The sequence below is a fragment of the Bombyx mandarina genome, chromosome 13 (genome assembly GCF_030267445.1).
Source record: "Bombyx mandarina strain Sakado chromosome 13, ASM3026744v2".
Taxonomy (NCBI): Eukaryota; Metazoa; Arthropoda; class Insecta; order Lepidoptera; family Bombycidae; genus Bombyx; species Bombyx mandarina.
In genome coordinates, this window is record NC_143220.1 from 9,832,876 (window position 1) to 9,855,426 (window position 22,551).

The 22,551-nt window shown below is 36.7% G+C and overlaps 1 protein-coding gene across 3 annotated transcripts in view; it reads left to right on the plus strand.

Moving 5' to 3' along the window:
• Positions 1-21,836, plus strand: part of alka (glycine receptor subunit alpha alkaliphile) — a 69,674-nt gene extending 47,838 nt beyond the window's left edge. Inside the window, exons 6-12 of one of the 3 annotated variants that reach the window (XM_028175713.2) lie at positions 80-112; positions 4,810-4,965; positions 5,413-5,553; positions 11,844-12,073; positions 13,015-13,155; positions 13,753-13,956; positions 18,134-21,836. In XM_028175713.2, coding sequence (XP_028031514.2) covers positions 80-112; positions 4,810-4,965; positions 5,413-5,553; positions 11,844-12,073; positions 13,015-13,155; positions 13,753-13,956; positions 18,134-18,283 — 1,055 coding nt within the window. In that variant the 3' untranslated portion in view covers positions 18,284-21,836. The remainder of the gene's footprint in view (positions 1-79; positions 113-4,809; positions 4,966-5,412; positions 5,554-11,843; positions 12,074-13,014; positions 13,156-13,752; positions 13,957-18,133) is intronic. The other 2 variants (XM_028175714.2, XM_089732202.1) reach the window with 2 other exon arrangements.
• The last annotated feature ends 715 nt before the right edge of the window (positions 21,837-22,551 follow it).

The window sequence follows — 22,551 nt, forward strand, 5'->3', positions numbered from 1 at the left end:
ATTTTTATTCCCGGAATCGGTTATAATGCAATTTAGCAATTGGGCATGTCTATTTAACGTAATTCGTTTTTGGTTTTAGGTGGAGCATTACACTATCGCCAACGGACGCCCGGTAAAATTTCAACGCTCAGATTACGGGCACATAAATTTTTAAACACGATAGTGTGGAATCTGCTTATACACCGCTTAAAAATTTACACTTTACATATATAAATGAGAGTGCTTTGAAATTTTACTGGTACAAAAATGTCGCGTCACTGTTATTTATTGCTTTATTTCACGTTTTGTAAAATTTTTGGCTTTTTCTGTTTTATTATTCCAACTTTAAATTGTTACTTGTAGTTAGCTGATCTACAACATGATACTTAAAATCTTATCTATTTTTATAACTCTTTCATGTTTATGTTTTTTTTTTACAGTTTAGATTGTTAAACGAGCTCACGGCCCACCTGGTGTTACGTGTAACCGGAGCCCATAGACATCTACAACCTAAATGCCGGCACCCACCTCGAGACATGAGTTCTAAGGTCTCAGTTTTACGGTACAACGGCTTTACGGCCCACCCTTCAAACCGAAACGCATTACTGCTTCACGGCAGAAATAGGTGGGACGGTGGTATCTACCTATGCGGACTCACAATTCTAATACTAAAAAAAGCTATTATAATACTGAAAAAAAAAACCGCGGAAACCTTTTGGAGCCCTTTGCGTTCGTTTTTAGCGAAATTAGTATCAAATTGTGATCTCCACGGCGGAATGAAGTCATAGCCAATCTCAAGCGTCTCAGTCAAGATAATCGAAATAGATATATAGACAAATTTTATCTATACATATCAATAAAATTGGAGTGTCTGTTTGTAACATTGAAATAACCGCTTTTTACTACGTGCATATGAATATATATACGGTACATACACCAAAATATCATTTTTTTAAATTTTTGTCTGTCTGTCTGTCTGTTTATTCCGGCTAATCTCTGGAACGGCTGGACCAATTTTGACGAGATTTTCACTGATAGATAGCTGATGATCTAAAGAGTAACTTAGGCTACTTTTTTTTAGACTAGCTTCGCCCCGCGGCGTCGCCCACGGTACGAAAATAAACGCGGGTAACGTCGCGGGACTCTGCTATTAATAATAAAATGTAATGTTTCCGAAGCGAAGCGAGGGCGGGTCGCTAGTCACTAATAAAATTCAATAGGGCACTTCCCGTTGACTTACTTTACCGGTGGTAGGACCTCTTGTGAGTCCGCACGGGTAGATACCACCACCCCGCCTATTTCTGCCGTGAAGCAGTAATGCGTTTCGGTTTAAAGAGTGGGGCAGCCGTTGTAACTATACTGAGATCTTAGAACTTATATCTCAAGGTGGGTGGCGCATTTACGTTGTAGATGTCTATGGGCTCCAGTGCCACTTAACACCAGGTGGGCTGTGAGCTCGTCCACCCATATAAGCAATTAAAAAAAAATTTGATTCGTAAAAGCTGTCAAGGGAGGTCTTATAACTAGAATAAAGGAAAACGTCTGAAAGTTACTGATTCGTACTTTTCTGATGTAAAAAAAAAAACATTTTTGTGAAATACAAACATTCATTTGCAGGTAAATGTTAAAGTAAAATATGTATTATGGCTAAAAAATACTATTATCCCGATTTAAAAAAAACAATTTTTATTACAATGTAGTTGTTTTTCTTTCTATCCGTCCGTCCATACAGGCAAAGATAACATTAATAAAATTAAAACTTTCAATAGTATTCACTGGAAATGTAATTATTGAAACTGGAATTTTTTAATTAATAATAATAATAAATATTTACTAACAATCACGCCACGTTAACTGGTCCCGTGATAAGTTCGTAAAGAACTTGTGTTACAGGTACCAGATAACGGAAATAAATGAAAGAATTTTATTATACACATACATATATTTAATATACATCCATAACCCTGGAAAAGACATTTATATTTATCATACAAATATCTTTCCTTGGCGGGATTCGAACCCGCGACCCCCTTGTGTAGTGACCATGTCACCTACCACTACACCAGACGGCCGTTTATAAATACACACACAAATACAACACAAAGTAAATAAATAGTATGTATTTACTTTGTGTTGAGCGTCTATGTTTTGGAAGCCCACGCACATAATATGAATAACATTAGTCATTAATGGTTGGGCAGCTGAATATACAGCTTTTAATTGAATCAGAGCCTTCAGGGCGCGTATTGGACTCATGCTATATTGTTTTTATAAAATAATAGTTTAAAGAAACTAACAAAATACGCTTTTATAGAAAATCCAATATAAAATAGAAAATAAATTTGAATTAAAAATAGTGTAAGAAAAAAAAAATTTTATTGTAAAAAAAGCGTGGGGTGCTTTTCAGGATATTATCAAAATGACCGTTCTACTAATATCTGTTCATAAAATATTTATAACTAGCGGCCCGTTCCGGCTCCGCTCGAGTCTCTAACCAAAATGTCAACGATATTTGACGTTGTTTTATTTTTTTAAATAAAATAACACTTCTTGTAGCATATAAGACTACTAGTGCATTCGTATCGATTGATGCGACTGTACCGGTGTACCACCACCCTGCCTATTTCTGTCGTTAAGCAGTTAAGTTTTTCTTTTTGAAGGGCGGTGTAGCGGCGTTATACCTTAAAAATGAAACTTAGAATTCATTTCTCAAGTTGGATGGCGGCATTTACGTTGTAGATGTCTGCGGGCTTCGGTAACCACTTAACACCAGGATTTCTTTTTAAATACTTAGATGGGTGGACGAGCTCACAGCCCACCTGGTGTTAAGTGGTTACTGGATATCATAGACATCTATAACGTAAATGTGCCATCCACCTTGAGATACTAGTTCTAAGGTCTCCAGTATAGTTACAACGGCTGCCCCACCCTTCAAACCGAAACGTATTACTGCTTCACGGCAGAAATAGGCAGGGTGGTGGTACCTACCCGCGCGGACTCACATGAGGTCCTACCACCAGTAATTATAATTATAATTTTTCGGGTTTGGTTTTTACTACACGAGCCGTAAGCTCGTTCACCCATCTAAGCGATAATAAAAAAAAAGCTCTTAAATAAATTTACATCTTATTAAATTTATTAATCAATTATCGAAATTCTTATCTTTTAAGTATTTTTAGAACAGTCCGGATTTGAAACCGTTCGTCACCACTTCAGATCGAAGTGATAGGTTAATTAATTGATATTTTTCGTTGTTTTGTTTTGTTGGAACTTAATGTTAGTTTCAGGCGAAGTTTCACTTCATCAATTTTCTATTCGAAGTTTCTTAGAAGCGATTAGTCTCTATTCATCAACTATATTTATCGCTGGTTAAGCTATATCGTAATATTATTCTGAGAGATGGGCTATTAATTTTAAGGGTTAACCTTATATTTGTTAAAATATTGTTTTATATGACATTGAAATAAAACTAGCGCCACTCTACTATTGGCTCTGATTGCACTGAGTCTATGTTACGTACTCGAATAAATGTCAGTCTAAAGTCAATCTTTACCGCGTTTTATTAATATTAAGTCGTAGCCCCTGGGCATCACAACTTGGGTGCTACTATCTATCTTAAAATAAAGTCTCGATTTTATTAAATAACGACTGTCATACAACCAGAGTATATTGGTGCTCGTGCAATTTTCAAACATAGGAAGTGTTACATCCGCGAGCAATACCATCGGATCGGATATACAATATGTATAATATAATATATATATATATATATTTTTTTTATTGCTTACATGGGTGGACGAGCTCACAGCCCACCTGGTGTTAAGTGGTCACTGGAGCCCATAGACATCTACAACGTAAACGCGCCACCCACTTCGAGATATAAGTTCTAAGGCCTCAATATAGTTACAACGGCTACCCCACCCTTCGAACCGAAACGCATTACTAAATTTATAATAAACTAGCTACACTTGCGGCTTCGCCCGCAACGAAAAGCAATTTTGTATTACCACACAGAAACCATAAGACGATTCAGAAAGCTAATTACGTAAGATAACTTTAGGTGGACATACATGCATACATATTATATTTACATGTTCTTTTATATATCGACGCTTGAAAGGCAAACGAGACTAAGCGACAATGCGTGAACTTTACAGTAGACTAATTTAAAGTTGAAATACCTGAAAAAAATTATATTTTAATGAATCTAGCTGTAGGATTGAAATGATTGTAATGGACCTGGAAATATATATTTTTTGCGCATCGAATATGGTTATTGGTTATCATTTATGTATAAAGCAGTTATTGTCGCTTAGTCACGTTTGCCTTTCAAGCGTTGATATTATTATATAAATTTCATATCAATTCGACCTTTTTTTTTTTTTTATTGCTTAGATGGATGGACGAGCTCACAGCCCACCTGGTGTTAAGTGGTTACTGGAGCCCATAGACATCTACAACGTAAATGCGCCACCCACCTCGAGATATAAGTTCTAAGGTCTCAGTATAGTTACAACGGCTACCCCACCCTTCGAACCGAAACGCATTACTGCTTCACGGCGGAAATAGGCGGGGTGGTGGTACCTACCCGTGCGGACTCACAAGAGGTCCTACCACCAGTGAAAAGGTTCACCTATCACCAGTGAAAAGTGAAAAGGTCTGGTTCAAAAGATTAAAATCAATGCCACCGGAGTGGTAATGTCGCCTTTTATATGTTTGCGAAAATTCATATCAATTGAGCTAACAGTTCTCGAGTTTTAGGTGAGCATACAAACACACATACATTCTCCCTTATATACATAGATTTCATATTAATATTTTCTTTAACAGAAATCGCCGAACTGACTCATAAGTTTTCATCAGTGACGCTGTACAGGAATCAGACCGTTCGATATTCAGCTCGGATGCACGCCATCATCGCGTGCCAAATGGAATTTCAACTTTATCCCATGGACATACAGTCGTGTCCTATCTACATAGAGAGCTGTAAGTGATACATCAACATAATATACATGATAGATAGATTATATTTTTATACATATACTAGCGGAACTCGCCCGCTTCGCTGGGCATTTAAAATTAACATTATTATTTATTGTCATTATTATTAGGGAGTCCAACACTCATATAAATATTAGCCTATCCATTAAGTATATGTATTTCCTACATGGATACCAAGTTTCAAGTCAATGGGATGCATGGTTTAGTAGTTATAACGGAACATCCGTAAACACCACTGTCGATTTATATATTAGTACAGATTTCATTTATTATCATGTACGGTAGGCAGCGGTTTGGCTCGGCCCCTGGTATTGCTGAAGTCCATTGTCGACGGTAACCACTAACCATCAGGCGGGCCGTATGCTCGTCTGCCTACGAGGGCAAAAAAAAAACAACATGTTTAGCGTTTGTTGAACCCCATTATTCTCACAGTCTCATATAGCAATCAGAAAGTGAGGTTCCGTTGGAGCGAAGCAGGGGTCACCATAAATCCTGAACTGAAACTGCTGCAGTACCACATCGGGCAACCGTTGCGGCTAGAAGAGACCAACGGATACATGATAGATAAGGACGGTGAGATTCCATGTTTCTATTACGAGCAGGGACTGACGCGTTTCGTCTCTCTATCAGCCCACAAGCGTCCATTGCTGGATATAGGTCTCCCCCAGCCCTCGCCATAACGACCACTCCTGCGCTACTTGCATCCAACAGATCCCCTCGACCCTCAATAGGTTGTTAATCCACCTTGGGGGGGGCCTACCCACGCTACGTCTTACGGCACGTGTTACATCTGTTGGAAAATAATCAGCGCTCTCTTTCGACAATGATAATGTCAGGTACAGGAAATGTGGCCTCCTTACATATCTGCCTACTAAGCAAGTTACCGTTAAGATATAGAAACTTAAAACTATTTGTAATATTTTGTACGTGTCTAGATTTGTTCGTCCCTTTTCAACGTCAAACTTAATTCAATCTAAACGTTATCAAGACCGGTATGTTCTAAGAGAAAAAATAACTAGTATTTTTATTATAAAGATCGAACAAGTTTAATGAAATTATCTTTTTGACACTTATCCGTATTATCAATGTTGTCATTATCCGTCACGAAAAAGATACGAACCCTTGTCAAAAAATCGCATAACCCTATATAAAATATATTCGTGTTAACGTAGAAATGGAACCCAATATCAATATAATTCAATACATTTATAGAAATTAAATTCAGTATCATTATAATTTAATATGAATAGACAAGATAAGGAGAATGGACAAGATAAGGAATGAGTGTATCAGATGAAGTATGAAAATAGCTCGGTTAATAATAATTAACAAATTAAAGAGCGGACGGTTAGCGTGGTATGGACATGTGATGCGCAGAGAGAAGATACATGTGACTAGGAGATGTAGGGAAATGGTAGCGCAAGGTAGAGGAAGGAAGAGGTCGACGCATGAAGACATGGATGCAGTGTGTGAATGACGATACAAGAGAGAGATGAGTGAGTGTTGAGATGACGCTTGATAGAAGAGAATGGAATATAAAAAATCGCTGTGCCGACCCCACCTAGGGGGATAGGTTGGAAAGATCAGTATAATTTAATAGTCATTCTTAGTAAATAAATGTTACCACGTGTAATCAATTGCGAAGGACACATTTGGGTACGGTAGACCGATCTGCTAGCGAAGATCACGAATATTGTTTTTTTAATTGGCTTTGTGAGTAGATGAGCCCACGTGATGGACGTCAGTAATGTCAGGAGCAAAGTCAAGCCGCTGCCTACCGTTGAGAGTTTTCCGCAAACTTCGTTTGAAGAAAGACATGTCATAATACGCAACATCAAGGAGGGAAGTTTATTTCAAAGCCGGATGGTACGTGACAGAAAAGATCCTTGGAGATGCACAGTGTATTTTTTTGACGTGACAACGTCTTATAATTTGATGGAGCCGGCTGCACGCTCGAAAAAACATGACACATTGAGGCGTTCCATTTAAGGCTTGAAGTGCAAGCGAGAGCGCGCAATGAGCGACAAAGAGGCACAATCGGCCTCCACGTTCGGCAGCGTTCGACATCTATCTCTCTCCTACTTGAGTGAGCGATGCATCCGCGTGGACAGCTGCTATACAATAATACATTTACATGTTTTCGTCAAGTATGAAGTTCAGTGAAAAGTGAATGTTTGAAATTGACACCAATTGTTTATAGCAACGATAATTGCGATAATTGAAAAATGAAACCATTCCATTTTCGACGTTGTCACGTTCAACTATCGTCAGTAAACCGACTTTACAGACAACCGATTTTTTTATTCCTTTGAAGGGTGTGTAAGTTGAAGGGAAGTAATGCGTTTCGGTTGGAAGGGTGGGGCAGCCGTTGTACTGTACTGAGACCTTAGAACTGCATATCGCAAGGTGGGTGGCGGCATTTACTTTGTAAATATCTATGGGCTCCGGTAACCATTTAACACCAGGTGGGACGTGAGCTCCTCCGTCCTCTATGCAATAAAAAATAAATAAATAAAAGTTATGACTACCTTCCAATATAAAATTATGCGGGTGACACATGTATTTTTATTATCATTTAATAATGTATTGTGTAGTTTGTAATTTGAATGTAACGGGAGAAATTAAGATGCGAAACGATCTTACAAAACGTAAGCGTTGCCCGCTGAGGTCAAACGTCATTAAGCCTATTTTGAATATTTCAAAAGCGTCACGAGACTGATCAGAATTCAGACTTGGAATTCAATGTTCTGCATATTTGATTTTCAATATTTTTAATAAATTCTGCTACAACTTTTTATTCTCTATTTCTATGTATCTTCTTACGCTTCTGCCTTCTGTGTATAATAGTCTCAAAAAATTTACATATTTAATTCCGTGTTGATATGATATTCGTGTGACATGCTGAACAGACTTTAAATGATACGATCAACTCTAACAATGAACTTAAAACTAAAAATCTTAAAAAAAAAAATATTACTATAATAAATAAAATATATTATTAAAAGGAGTCCCTTTAGGCAAGGTTCCGAAGACACTAGCAGCGTTCCCATTTTGAATAATAGCTAGACTAATTCTTTGTCCGAGGTAGCTGCCAGCTCTTGGATCACCTATTATGTCGACTAACCTTTTTGCTATTGCCTTAAAAAGCCTCATACTGTAAATTATAAAGAACTTTAAATAAATCAGCTTTAAATAAATAAAGAACTTTAAAGGACTTTAAATCATAATCTCATATATATTTTTTGCTTACCTAAGTATGCTAGTATCCTCGAGAAGTTATTCTAGCTTCACCGGACGTGTAGGCGAACGCACGGGACTCTCAGCCTTTGCTAACACTATCCCTAGCAAAGAGTAAACTCAACAACCATAGGTGTGCCACTGAATTTAAAAATATTTTTAATCTTTGTTGTTGTTATCGAAAACTTTTTTTGGAAGGAAGAATTGCTGGTGGCTCTAATGCCTTTCCAGTTTTACCAGGACAAATGGGCGAGCAAAGGCTCAGCCAGGAGGGGTGGGATTTGCTAACAACTACCTGAGTGCCTCCAAAGGAGACCTAACAACTCGAGAGCAGCTGCTTCGCGAATGAATCTATTACTGAGTCGGCATCGCTACCCGCTGAGAAGATTCCGCGAGAAACTCAGCGCACTGACGTATGAGTTAGGTTGCACGTCGAAGTCCTTGCCGAGCTCGACGAGTACGGTTACCGAGGTCCCTAAGCCTGCTCCTAGTACTATAGCTGAAGGCTAAGATAAGACTGAATGATAAGATTAGCGGATCTGAAAGGCAAGGACGTGTTTCGAGATTTTTTAAAAATTATAGATATTATGTATGCAATATTCTCTATTTATGCACAAATTTCCTTCGTTTTTCAGAAGGGTGTTCTCAACATGCCTATATTTAAACTTCAAAATAGCGTTTCTCAAACTTATGTTTTTTACTGATGTACAAAACATAAGTGATTTTTTTATACATAAAAATAATCTAAAAAGTGTTATTAATAATGGTGGAATTGCGATGGTTACGCGAACGCTATTTAAGTTTTGACCTTAGCAGTAAATCGAGCCAACCATATTAATCAGCATTTACAAAAATCTAAAGACTAATTTTAATTAATTTTCAATATATCGATTCTCCTCTACATAATAATATCTTAATCATATTTATCACAAATAAGCTATTTTTAAAGATCAGTCAGGCTTAGTTCGATCTTTAGCAAAATAGTCATTGCATTTTGAGGTGGGTGGCGCATTTACGTTGTAGATGTCTATGGGCTCCAGTAACCACTTAACATCAGGTGGGCTGTGAGCTCGTCCATCCATCTAAGCAATAAATTAAAAAAAAAAATTAAAAAATTTGAAAAATACACAAAGTCTTGTATGAGATGTATGTTTTCTTTTTGTCGACTCAGGTGTATCCAGACGTTGAGTTAACTGAAAAAACTTCAAAAATATTATATTTCTTGCTAAGAATTGCAAATAGAAATATTATTTATAGCACGAAACGTGCTCTATTAGCTCTAATGGCGTGTTTTTTGAACTCTGTCATGGTATAAATTCTGTTTTAGACAGCACGGCTAATTCGAATCCATAAAATTCAGACAAAATCGTTTCGCTTTCTGATGTAGTATTTTTCTTTCTTTATTTTGGTTTGACGGTCATTATAAATCTACTTAAAAAAATATTGGTATTAGTATAAAATTTATTTGCTATAAGGATAGTTATTTTGAAAGTTTTAAATTTTTAAAGTAATTTTTAAAGTTTAAAGGTAAAAATATCACGACATATTTTAACATTTATAAAGTTTAGTATAAGTATGGGCTGGATGGTGAATAGCCAGATTCATAAGTGTGCAGTTTGTCAACATTCTTTGGATAGTGGTATCAACTTTCTGATCAGATTTGACAAAATCTAAATACTCGATAAAAGCGAGTTAATTCCACGCACGGGAAGCCGTTGAAAAAAATATAAAAATATACCATAATTTTAATAGAGAAGATATTTGGCGCTTAAATGTAATATTACCCCAGGTATATTCTTATCGTGAAGATGAAATTATAAGCCAAACAATCTGCAAGATCTGAATATACTTACTATTAGTTTATTTTGTGTTCAACGAAACATATAAGTCTAAAAACAATTTTTATTGACGAATCGACGGTAGTTGACACAATCGGAATCTGTTAAGTATTCGAAGCGTTGGCAATAATTGTTAAAAACCAAAGAAAATACTTCTTTTTTTTATTGCTTAGATGGGTGGACGAGCTTACAGTCCACCTGGTGTTAAGCGGTTACTGGAGCCCATAGACATCTACAACGTAAATGCGCCACCCCCCTTGAGACATAAGTTCTAAGGTCTCAGTATAGTTACAACGGCTTCCCCGCCCTTCAAACCGAAACGCATTACTGCTTCGCGGCAGAAATAGGCACTTTTAATATTTCTTATCTGGCCGCTGGAAGAATACGTTCTCGTCAGTAATCGGACGGTGTCAGATGGAATGTATCTAAATACAAGCCAAGAATAAGCTGTTAGCTTATCCGTGATAACTATAACTCTAAAGTATTCAAACCGTCGAAAATAATTAAATGTAAATAATAAACGCGCGAAAGAACTGTAAAGTAATTATATTATACCCACAAACTTCACAAATTACAATATTAAAGAGCCTCGTTTTAAGCCTTATCGTACTTACAGCTACTCCAATAGACACAGCCTATTGAGTTTCTCGTCGGATCTTCTTAGGGGGTCGCACGATTCCAATCCGGCGGTAGATTCTGCGAAGCACTGCTAGGGCTAGTGTTAGCAAATTCTCTCAGAATGTGGCCATGAGTTCACCTACCTGTCCGCACGTAGCCGTAGCCCTTTATGCTAGCAGCGAATTAGAAGGAAAAAATCGGTTGTCTGTAAAGTCGGCTTACTGACGATAGTTGAACGTGACAACGTCATAAGAAAATACTGATGGAATAGTTTCATTTTTCAAAAGAAAATTTTAATTTTATTTGTTTGATAGATATTTTGTATGGACATAGAGAAGGAGGTAAATGAAAATTATTAATAAATAAATATTGGACTTATAAATAAATATTGGGACGAAAACATGTAAATGTACCTATATTATTGCATAGCAGCTGTCCACGCGGATGCATCGCTCACTCAAGTAGGAGAGAGACAGATGTCGAACGCTGCCGAACGCGGAGGCCGATTGTGCCTCTTTGTCGCTCGTTGCGCGCTCTCGCTTGCACTTCAAGCCTTAAATGGAACACCTCAGAGCGAGGTAACGCCGCATGAGTCATGTTTTTTCGTGCGTGCAGCCGGCTCCATCGAATTATAAGATGTTGTCGCGTAAAAAAATATAGCTACAGATGCCTCATTTGCATGACGTAGTTTTCCAATAGCGAGATCTTCTAAGATTTCCATATAATTTAAACCATTTCAGTATTAAGCATTGACTTTTCTTCACATTCCATGAATAAAATAATCATTAAGGGTGCTGGAGTTTTAATGCAAAATTCGGTGTTATTTAAAGAAAATAAATCTGATTTAACACTGATCCCTAATCAGAAATAAACATGAAAATTATTCTGACGGAATATATCTGAAATTTCAAGTACACCATTTAGTATGTTGAACCATACAGATGCAATTGAAATACACCAGCATACAATATGTAGTAAATACAGTATTGTTTATGCAAATCGCTTCTTGTTTTGATATAAATGAATGCTTAATAATTCCCTGATTGTAGAATTTGTTTGCAAACATCTATTAATAGTCATGTAATTAGGAAAAAATAGTACCTACCTGCAGAATTTGAACGACCTGTATCTGTCCTTATTGCTAAATTTATCCACCTTTTATTTTTTCAGGAAACTACTCCAGACTGGTTGTGTACTTCAGGTTTGAACGTCAAATCGGTCACCACCTTATCCAGACCTTCGCGCCATCGTCACTGGTAGTTATGCTCTCGTGGTTTAGCTTCTGGCTGGATCTAGATGCTATTCCTGGTCGAGTTACCTTACTGGTCACCTGCATGTTGACTTTGGTCACGATGTTTACTGGATTGAGAGCTGATATTCCTCCAGTTGCCTATGTGAAGGTAATTATTTCGTGGAACTTAAGCATGAGTAGCATAGCCATTTGAAAAATGAAAAATATTTGATAATTATTCGTAACATTTAACTTTCATGTCAAAGGCAGGAATGTCGTATCAATTCGTATAGGCTACATATTAGAAGCCTCGGTTAAGGCAGTATTACACAGAATTAATTTTATAATAAGTTTTGATGCACAAACATTGAACTTTTTAGATCGTTTGACATTTTGAAAATAATTAGGAGCTCATTTTAATTCCAAATGATTTAATAGTTGCAAACTGAATAAATGACTTTTATTGGTTTATTTTACATCCTACTAATAGTGTTTTGACAAGCTCCAAGGTTAATTAAAGACATTCACTACAAGCCATTCCTGAGTTGTCTTTTGAATTAATTAAATTGCATTAGGTTTACCGCTCTATTTAACAAAAATAGATCAGTAAAACATTTAATTACTGTATCGAATGGTTTTAAAGCCAAAGGTATGCTTTGTTTTGAAATATTTAGTTCATAAATGTTCGTAAATTTTTGGGTCATCAAGTGAGTTCGATTGCCACATTGGGCAAATATTCGTGTGATGAACAAGTTTGTATGCTCATTGTATGTATATATTTAAACATATATAAACTAGAAATTAGCGTAGATTATGTACTATTCTATTCCCTAGATTTTTTGGAAAACTTTTTTCCAATCTATATTAAATAAATAATGTAGTAGCGTCTTGGCTGTGCTATTAGCGTTTGCAAGTGAACGTATAATACTATCAGCTAGGGGGTCAATAGTTTATAGGGCAGTTAACAGACATTGCAATTCCAACTTCTATCTTATATCTCGGGATTTTTGTCTCAATTTATATTATATCATAATGTTCATGCAACAAGTGTAACAGCAAACACCACAACGACTGTGATCTCGTAGCCATTAGAATGAATTACTATTACAGGCTTTAGATTTATGGATGGCTGGTTGCATGATGTTTGTCTTCGCCGCACTCGGAGAGTTCGTAGTCGTCAAGGTGCTGGACAAACAATACCAGATGAACAAGAACAAAGCGCAGGAGTCTATGCCGAGGATCATACCAGTGGTAACTATATAAATTTTACCTTAAAACTTGTGGTAAATATTTTGATTTCTTTTTCAGTTATGGCTTTTTTAAGATATTGGATGGCTCTGTGGCAGAAATTAAAAACCTCTAAATGAATGTATACAAATGAAACAAGGAAAAAAAAGATTTGTGGTGTCGCGCGACACTGGATAGGAACGAAGTTCCTTATTATAAAGATATTAATTTTAAGTTCTATACGAGGTATGAAGAAAATAAAACTGGAGGTTTCGCAACAAGCCACGGTCATTCGGTAACGTGCGTACTTATTGTGGTACACTTCATTCACGGTTGTTTGCATAAGAGTTAGTGTATTGCACAAACGAACGCTCTGAGATCGTGGTCAATGAATGATAAAAACAATTATTTTTTGTACGTTATTACAAAGTTAAGTCGCACACTGTGTGCATTACTAATAAAAATCTTACGTTACGGAAGTTTTTTCCCGGTACCCCTCCGCATCGTCCCATAAGGAACTTCGTTCCAAAAATGAAAACAATAGGTTTTTTTTAATTTTTTCCAAATTATTTTCAACGGATCCATTCGCTCTAACTATGGACCTAGTTCATTGAGACAAAGATACGTCGTTTCTTGCAGCGTCTGAATGGAGATAAAGGATCGTGTGGCACTATTGCCGCTTGGGAAGGCTCAGGTGTCCGATGCAGGAAGGTGGATATCACTTCTCCGACTTCCCCTGCAGCAACCACTCCAGCAGTACATCCCACTCCATCTGCCACAACACCACATGTGGTGGGAGTCGAAAGAAGACAAAGTATATTACAGGTAAAACTGAAATTCAATCCTATATTTATTTTTCGTCATCTATTTAATAATGCGTGAAGCAAAAACTTTGTACCCGTTTTTACCAAAATTGCGCGGACAGTGGAATATAAAATTTCCCACACTTATAGTGAATATAGAGAAGGAGTGCAGAATGCCAATATTTTATTAAAATTATGCATTAATAATACATTAAATCAATAAAAAAATATTACACACACTACCATGTATTTGACACATACATAAAATATACCTACTATTAGTTTATTGTTTAAAGTTTGTGGTCAAAGTGAGAATAGATTAATATTGTTTGTCTTTAATATAATTTTTCTATAGTTTAGTCTTGGCGAAATCTGTGATTATAAAAGTAAAGTTTGACAATAGAACCAATAATAAAGTTGAAACTTATAATTTCAATTAATTATAGTCGAATTTCGACTATTGAGCGACCACTAGTCAACCTAACTAAGTCTGCTTCCAAATATCACGTCTCCTTATTAGGTTTTCTTATCAGGGTAAAGGTGATGGGACAATACAGGAAGTAAAATATTCTGTTCCAATATCGCCTAATTTTTTTTATATTGCCCGATCAGGCAGACGAGCATACGGCCCACCTAATGGTAAGTGGTTACCGTCGCTCATGGACGTCAGCAATGACAGGGGCTGAGCCAAGCCGCTGCCTACCGCTTAATACTCTTCAAAAACCTCGTTTGAAGAAGGACATGTCATAGCGCTCGAGAAATACAGTGGAGGGGAGCTCATTCCAAAGCCGGATGGTATCTACCTGGCAAAAATTATCACCTGGCAAAAATGACCTGGAAACGCACTGTGGACGAACGCAGTAGCTCCAGATATAATGGATGAACTCTACTCCGGTGACGGGCGGTGCGATGGTAAAAACGAGATGATGGGATCATCTCAAACAATTCCTCAGAGCATTCCCCATGAAACATACAGTACACTTATCCCGTTCTGGAAAGCCAAAGAAACCAGATATTCGGCCATAACACAAGCGGGGGTTCGGGTTCTATTTTTTATAACGGTGATTCACAGTGCACCCTTTATCTACCTACTCAAGTTCGATATTGGATTGATCTGTCGTTATTTGCAGATCTGCTCATATAATTTCTCGATATCGGACTGTATCTGTAGATAGCGATAAAATATATTAGCTGCGTCATATTTGTGCTATAAATATAAGAAGATTTGTAATCTGTATGTGTATACAGATACTGATGTGTATATCTCTGGGCCGGGGCTCCCAAATACCAGCTTCTTCCATTTGACTCCATACAGAGGAGGGCCGTTTGGATTGTCGATAATCCCAATCTCACGGATCGTTTGAAACCTCTGGGTCTGCGGAGGGACTTCGGTTCTCTCTGTATTTTATACCGTATGTTCCATGGGGAGTGCTCTGAGGAATTGTTCGAGATGATACCGGCATCTCGTTTTTACCATCGCACCGCCCGCCATCGGAGTAGAGTTCATCCGTACTACCTGGAGCCACTGCGGTCATCCACAGTGCGTTTCCAGAGATCTTTTTTGCCACGTACCATCCGGCTATGGAATGAGCTCCCCTCCACGGTGTTTCCCGAGCGCTATGACATGTCCTTCTTCAAACGAGGCTTGGGGAGAGTATTAAGCGGTAGGCAGCGGCTTGGCTCTGCCCCTGGCATTGCTGAAGTCCATGGGCAACGGTAACCACTCACCATCAGGTGGGCCGTATGCTCGTCTGCCTACAAGAACACCGGTGCATCGCTATATACGAATTCACTAGACGTCCTATCCTTTAGGCCACGACGACTTCATTGATGACGTGTTTAGTTGATCTCTTCTAATAGAAAACTGATCTATCTATGGACTGAAAATATACGCTTCAAGTTGTTTTCTAATTTAATTTTTTTTATGGAATTTTTCTAATTAGAAATCTTTTTTGTAATTTATTTTCAAACACCTATTGTTCCACAGATTCTGCGCTCACTTATATACTTATATACAAGTTTAATTTTCATTTAAAATTGATAATATGGCGAACGGTGTTGTAACTTTTCTCTATATTTTGATTGATGCCTGTAACTGATTAAAGCTATTCATAATATTATGAAGACTAGAACGTAGCCGACAAAGATATTTGGTTACAGCGAATTCTATCGTAAATTAATCAAAGGAACTGATAATATTACTAGCCAGTACTCGAGGCTTCTCTTGTTTTAATAATCTGAATATGCTTAATATTGCAACTCACGGATGACTGATTATTCGTGGCCGTGAAAAAACACAATTTTATTCCGTCAGTAGGTAGTGCAGTAAATACTGCAAATGTAACAATCAGCTGCTTGATTAGTGCTGAAGATACAGTCAAAAAACTATATACCAGTATTTCTATCTTGTCAGTCATAATATCTTCTGAACAATGTCATTTTTTTTTGCCCTTGTAGGCAGACGAGCGTACGGTCCACCTGGTGGTGAGTGGTTACCGTCGCCCATGGACTTCAGCAATGCCAGGGGCAGAGCCAAACCGCTGCCTACCGTTTAATACTCTCCACAAGCCTCATTTGAAGAAGGACATGTCATAGCGCTCGAGAAACACCGTGGAGGGAAGCTCATTCCATAGCCGAATGGTACGTGGCAAAAAAGACCCCTGAAAACGCACAGTGGATGACCGCAGTGGCTCCAGGTAGTATGGATGAACTCTACTTCGGTAGCGGGCGGTACGATGGTAAAAACGAGATGCCGGTATCATCTCGAACAATTCCTCAGAGCACTCAGAGCACACACGTTTATGAACATGTTGTAGCTTTTAGAAGGAAAATTATATATTGCAAACGACTATGTATTTTCTCTTTGACAGATGGCTTCGAAATAATAAAGATTAATATAAAATACATAGTTACGACATACAAAAAATCGTCGTGAACGTCACCAACATACAGACACACTTCTGTTGAATTATTATAATATAAATTATTGTGTATAATACATTGTGTTCTCTTGAATATTTATAATTAGAACCTTTTGTTAGCTTACGGAAAGATGATTAAGTAAGTAAATATAATATAAATGTAAGTAAGTAAATAAGTAGTAAATGAGCGTCTATATTAATTAGCAAAACCCGCTGTTCTATCGTTATTGCTCAATAATATTCGAGATTGTATAATAAAGGATCTTCAGGTATGGAAAAAAAAAATACAGCATAAGGTCTCCTAAGTATTAATTTATAACATAAAATATTATTCTATTGTTTTTCTTCTATGCTACGCAATATCCTTAGAAACGTTTTTTTTCATTCTTCAGTTCATAGTATTAAATTTTTGTTCATAGCCGGCATTTATTACGTTGTATGGGGCATCTAAAACAAGTAGCTAAAATCCACAGATCATAGTAACAGATCTTAAAAACAAGTAGCTAAAATCCACAGATCATAGAAACAGTGTTTTTATGATCTGTGCTAAAATCCGATATTGAGGAATCGAAATATATACTTCATTACTAAGTAAAGCGTAACCTTTCTGTGTCAAGTTAACGAATCCGAAAGTTTTAGCTTTAAATACATTTACAATTTATATCTTACAAGGAAGAAATAACAAGTCAAACATTGAAAATAAATTCGAGAATTCGAAAATTTTATAAGAAAAAAAGAGCTTTACTCGTTTAAAACAAACTTTAAGCACAAGTCATTGTAAGTCGTGTTTTCATCATAATAAATTGGCTGTGAAAATAATTTTTCGTTTCACTACACATAATTACCTTGTCAATCATAGCCGTAAGTACTGTAATCTATACATATAAATAAAAATTGGAGTGTCTGTTTGTAATATTGAGATAACTGCTTTATACTACATGCATATGATTATACGGTACATACACCAAAATAACATTTTTTACAATTTTTGTCTGTCTGTCTGTCTGTTTGTTCCGGCTAATCTCTGGAACGGCTGGACTGATTTTGACGGGACTTTCACTGACAGGTAGCTGATGATATAAGAAGTAACTTAGGTTACTTTTTTTAGACTAGCTTCGCCCCGCGGCGTCACCCGTGGTACGACAATAACCGCGGGTAACATCGCGGGACTCATCAATAATTAAATTTAATGTTTCCGAAGCGAAGCGAGGGCGGGTTGCTAGTAGAATATAAGATTATTTAAAGTTGTCATGCTGTTACTATATTTTTTTTCAATAGGTTGCCTGGCTGGATGCTGACACCGGACAGGAGAGAGTGCTGTGGAGAGAAATAGACAAGCTTTCCCGCGTGGTGTTCCCTGCTTTGTTCCTGCTCTTCGTTACGATGTATTGGCCTGTTTTGCTGCTGAAAACAAAGGCTTCTTCATAACGATATTCATCATTTTTCTGTCTCATTATCATAATCATCATCTTCCTAACGATATTCATAATTTTTCTGTATCAGCCTTCACAAAGCATTAGTTAGAATTTTAAGTAGGTACATAACGAAAGTATTCATTGGATTAAACTTTTCAGTGTAATTAATCGATAAAAGTTCTATCCCAGAAACCGTATAGGCTAATTTTGTCTACGGTCAGTCCAACCAGTACCCAGAGTCTATATGGGTTTCACTGGATACCAATATCCTACATACACAAACGTATGAGCGGTTGGATTGCAATTATGTCTATAGATGCTTAGCAGCATTCAGTTGTGATCAGGTCTATCAACACGGTAATGTTAGCAAACGAATTAAATGTTCCGTTGATCCACTGCTGTTTCACAAACGAACGTCCGATACATTTTCAATGAACGGTTGTGAGAGACATTTTTGTAGATATTTTTGAAAGACACAAACAGATTATGTGGAATTTTATTTATTAATACATCGATGGTCTCTAAGTAACGACGCGTCTACATTGCCAGGGGTCTTCTCTACCGATAGAATCCAATAAATCTTAGGGATAACCAGTTCACTGCGGCTGCAGCAGCGATATTAGTTAATTGTAAGCTACCGACTGTGTCCTTGGCAATAGTGATATTTGAAGCAGTCAGCGCAAAGTGGCCTAAGCTTACCTTATAAAGATAATGAGGTTTGAATTTACTTTTACACTGCTTCAAAGGAATAAACAATTCGCGAAAAAATAATGTTTACAAAGCTATCTGTTATCTATGGGTAAAACTAGTTTGTTTTTTCCACCTAAGCTGATGGCCTTGAGAGGCCATTTCAGCGTAACCCTAACAAGTAGGTGAGCTCGCGGCGTTTAAACCTGACGAATTTGCTAACATTATCCCCAGCAAAAGCAGTGCCTCACAGAATCTACCATCGGATCGGAAACGCGACCCACTGAGAAGATCCGACGAGAAAATTAATGGGTTCATTTACTCGCCGAGCTCTTCGTCGCAAGCAACGGGTTCGACGAGAACGATCACCGGTGCTTGCGATTGAGGATGAAAGCACCGTTAGTGGATCGGGAGGATTCGAAATGACGTGTAAAACTAGGGATAGGCCGGTTTTGTATAAAAAATTATTATTTTTTAAGTAAATTGCAATACATAAGTACGAATATGAAAAATTGTGGGTTAGGCCATTTTTGCGTTGACGGTCTCATTTATACGTGACGGTGCTCACTTACAGGTCAGCTTCCCGTCCGTCTGTGTATAGTAATTGATAAGAGAAAACTATAGACGAAAATATTTTAATTTGTATATTTTGAATGAAATATTTGAAAAGAAAAGTTAGTTTTTAGTCTATTGCTATTTTTGTTTTCTTCATCAAAATTTATTAATAGCTTTGGAGTTTTGATAGCTATAATTTTGTATGTAGGGACCATAAATGAGCACAAAGAATCAATGCAATAGCTAAATTAATAATAAATAAAAAATATTTTTAGATAGTTCGAAGTGCTTTAGTATAATAGTTATTTTAAATCTTTTGAATCGTCTAACTTTATCACAACGAATCATTGATTTCATATAAGCGTTTAAGACCCTTTGAGATTTTATAGAGCTGAAGCAGTTTGCCTTTTATAATAATTTGAAACGTAGATACGTTTATACGTTAGATAAACTAAAAAAAATATTTTTGTTAAAAATATGCTTTGAGTATTACACCTTAAAAGAATGTTTGTTATATTTTCAGATGTTCGTTAAGAAATTATTCGATGATGTAAAACTATTAGACGTATGTGGATAATTCTGAATTAATTTTCAATAAAATAAACACAATTAAAATCCACAAATTGCTAATAATTTTTTTGTTTGTTTCAAATTTTAATGAATATTTGATATTTTGACAAAATTATAATTCCTAATTGAAACGATAATATTGTTTGTATTTTCCGAAATTAAATAAGGTGCTTTTAAACCTCATAAAGATAATAACTAAATATTGTACTATCGTGTTGCATTCACATTAAGCTTTAAAAATTGTGATAGATTATTATTATATTAACAAATATTTATTAATATTGTAAATATATATTGTTATGTTATAGAATTTAAATTCATAGTATTTTTTTAATATGTATGAAAATACGTAAACTAACATAATATGTTCTTTGTAACAAAGCAGTGATTACTACATTATCTTTATGACAACCTTAAAATCACAGTTAGGAAAATATATTATGTGCCATTAGCAAGCAACGTACCGTAATTTTGAAATTTTAATTGCGCAATTTATACTTTTTGCGAGTTTTTAATTTTATAAAAGATATTATTCCTTTATCGCAGAAGTAATTTGTGAAAAATATTTTAAAATGCGTGAGGAATTTGATCGGTACAATCGCATCGTTCAATACAATTAAACCGAATTATTTATTATTTAGACTTAAGAGCCCCATATACGGAACGATCTGTCTGTACGATCCGACGTCTCAGATCGATCGAAACGATGTTATAGTAGATCGTTAACGATCTTCACATACACTATCGATCGGTCGTTTCGATCGGTCCGACACGACGGATCGTACAGACAGATCGTTCCGTATATGGGGCCCTTAAGTCTAAATAATAAATAAGTCGGTTTAATTGTATTGAACGATGCGACTGTACCGTTCAAATTCCTTACGCATTTTAAAATAATTTCACAAAGACTTGTGACATGTGATGAAGGAATAACATTTTTTATTTATGTCAATAATGATGTCAATAGTCTTAAGAAATCAAAATAATTTAACATAAATGAATTCATACAGTGGAACAAATCTTCTAAAGCGCTTGAAGGAAGCTCAAGATACTGGCTGCGTTACCAAGTTGGGATAGCCAGACTCACTCTCTGTGCAAAGTATCGGCCAGCCTTAGCATTACGTGTAGCTCTTCACGCGCTTGGAGATTACTGATAAATCTTTTATTATTTTAAAAAGTAAAAATTGCGCAATTACAATTGAGAAATACACCTCGAGTCTCTAGATAGATTACGGTATCGATGTCTAGCGATTGCGATAACTACTGAACACCAGGATTGACGTGATAAAACAAAAACAATTAGTACAAAGATTGCCGTCTTGTGGGCGTCAGTCAATTCATGACATAAAAGATTATATTGAGCCTACTTCACCATCTTATTTTGACCTCCAAGAACGATTTCTTATGTTTAAATTTTACAATAACATTCATCGAGAATTAAACCTCTGTCGGAGTTTAACCGTGTCTGGTGATTATTATTTAAATTTACACAAAAACAACTCAAAATTACTAGTAAATAAATATTACCTACTGCTATTCGATAAAACCAAAATAAGTTTTTTGAAAAATAGTGGCAATTTTATAATAACAAATACAATAATATTATTTTTAAGGTTCAAATTGTAGTAAAAATGATTTCGGTTAACGCTGATGATGAAAACTTTTTCGCCGTCCATGATCATATTATATGTATGTTGTTATATATGTGAATTTGAAAATGTTCATGTTTTAAATAAAAGCGAGATTTAACAGTAGTTTTTTTTTTTTTTTCCTACCTATGCTGATAGCCTTGAGAGGCTATTTCAGCTTCGCCCTAACGTTAGTAGGTGAGCTCGCGGGACTCAACCGGAGAGTTGCTAACACTGACCCTAGCAAGAGCAGTGCTTCGCAGAATCTACCACCGGATCGGAAACGCGACCCACTGAGAAGGTCCGGCGAGAAACTCAGTGGGCTGTGTCTATGGGTTAGTTCGCTCGTCGAGCCCTTTCGTCGCAAGCGACGGGTTCGACGAGGACGGTGACCGGTGCTTGTGGTGCCTAAAAGCACCGTTAATGGATCAGGAGGATCCGTAATGACGTGCTTTGGGCGACGTCGACGGTTTACCATTCGGTCTACTGGGTCGGGTATGTAATTTCCAGCGGCTACGATGAGAGGGTTCTCATGTCGTGCCGCCTTCTCAAAATGGCGCAGCGATGCCGACTGCAGATACTTACTAACTGAATCGAGCTCCAGGTCATCGTGGAGATCCACGTTCCTAAGGAACCAAGGCGCTCCGACGGCTATCCTGCAGAATCGTGATTGAATAACCTGAAGGGATTTCAAGTGGGTGCGGGCTGCGTGAGCGAACACTACGCTTGCATACGTCATGACGGGGCGTATACAAGTTTTGTAGAGAGTTACCTTATTACGGAGGGACAGTTTGCTTCGACTACAAAGCATTGCATAGAGTCGTCCTAGAATAAACGCGGC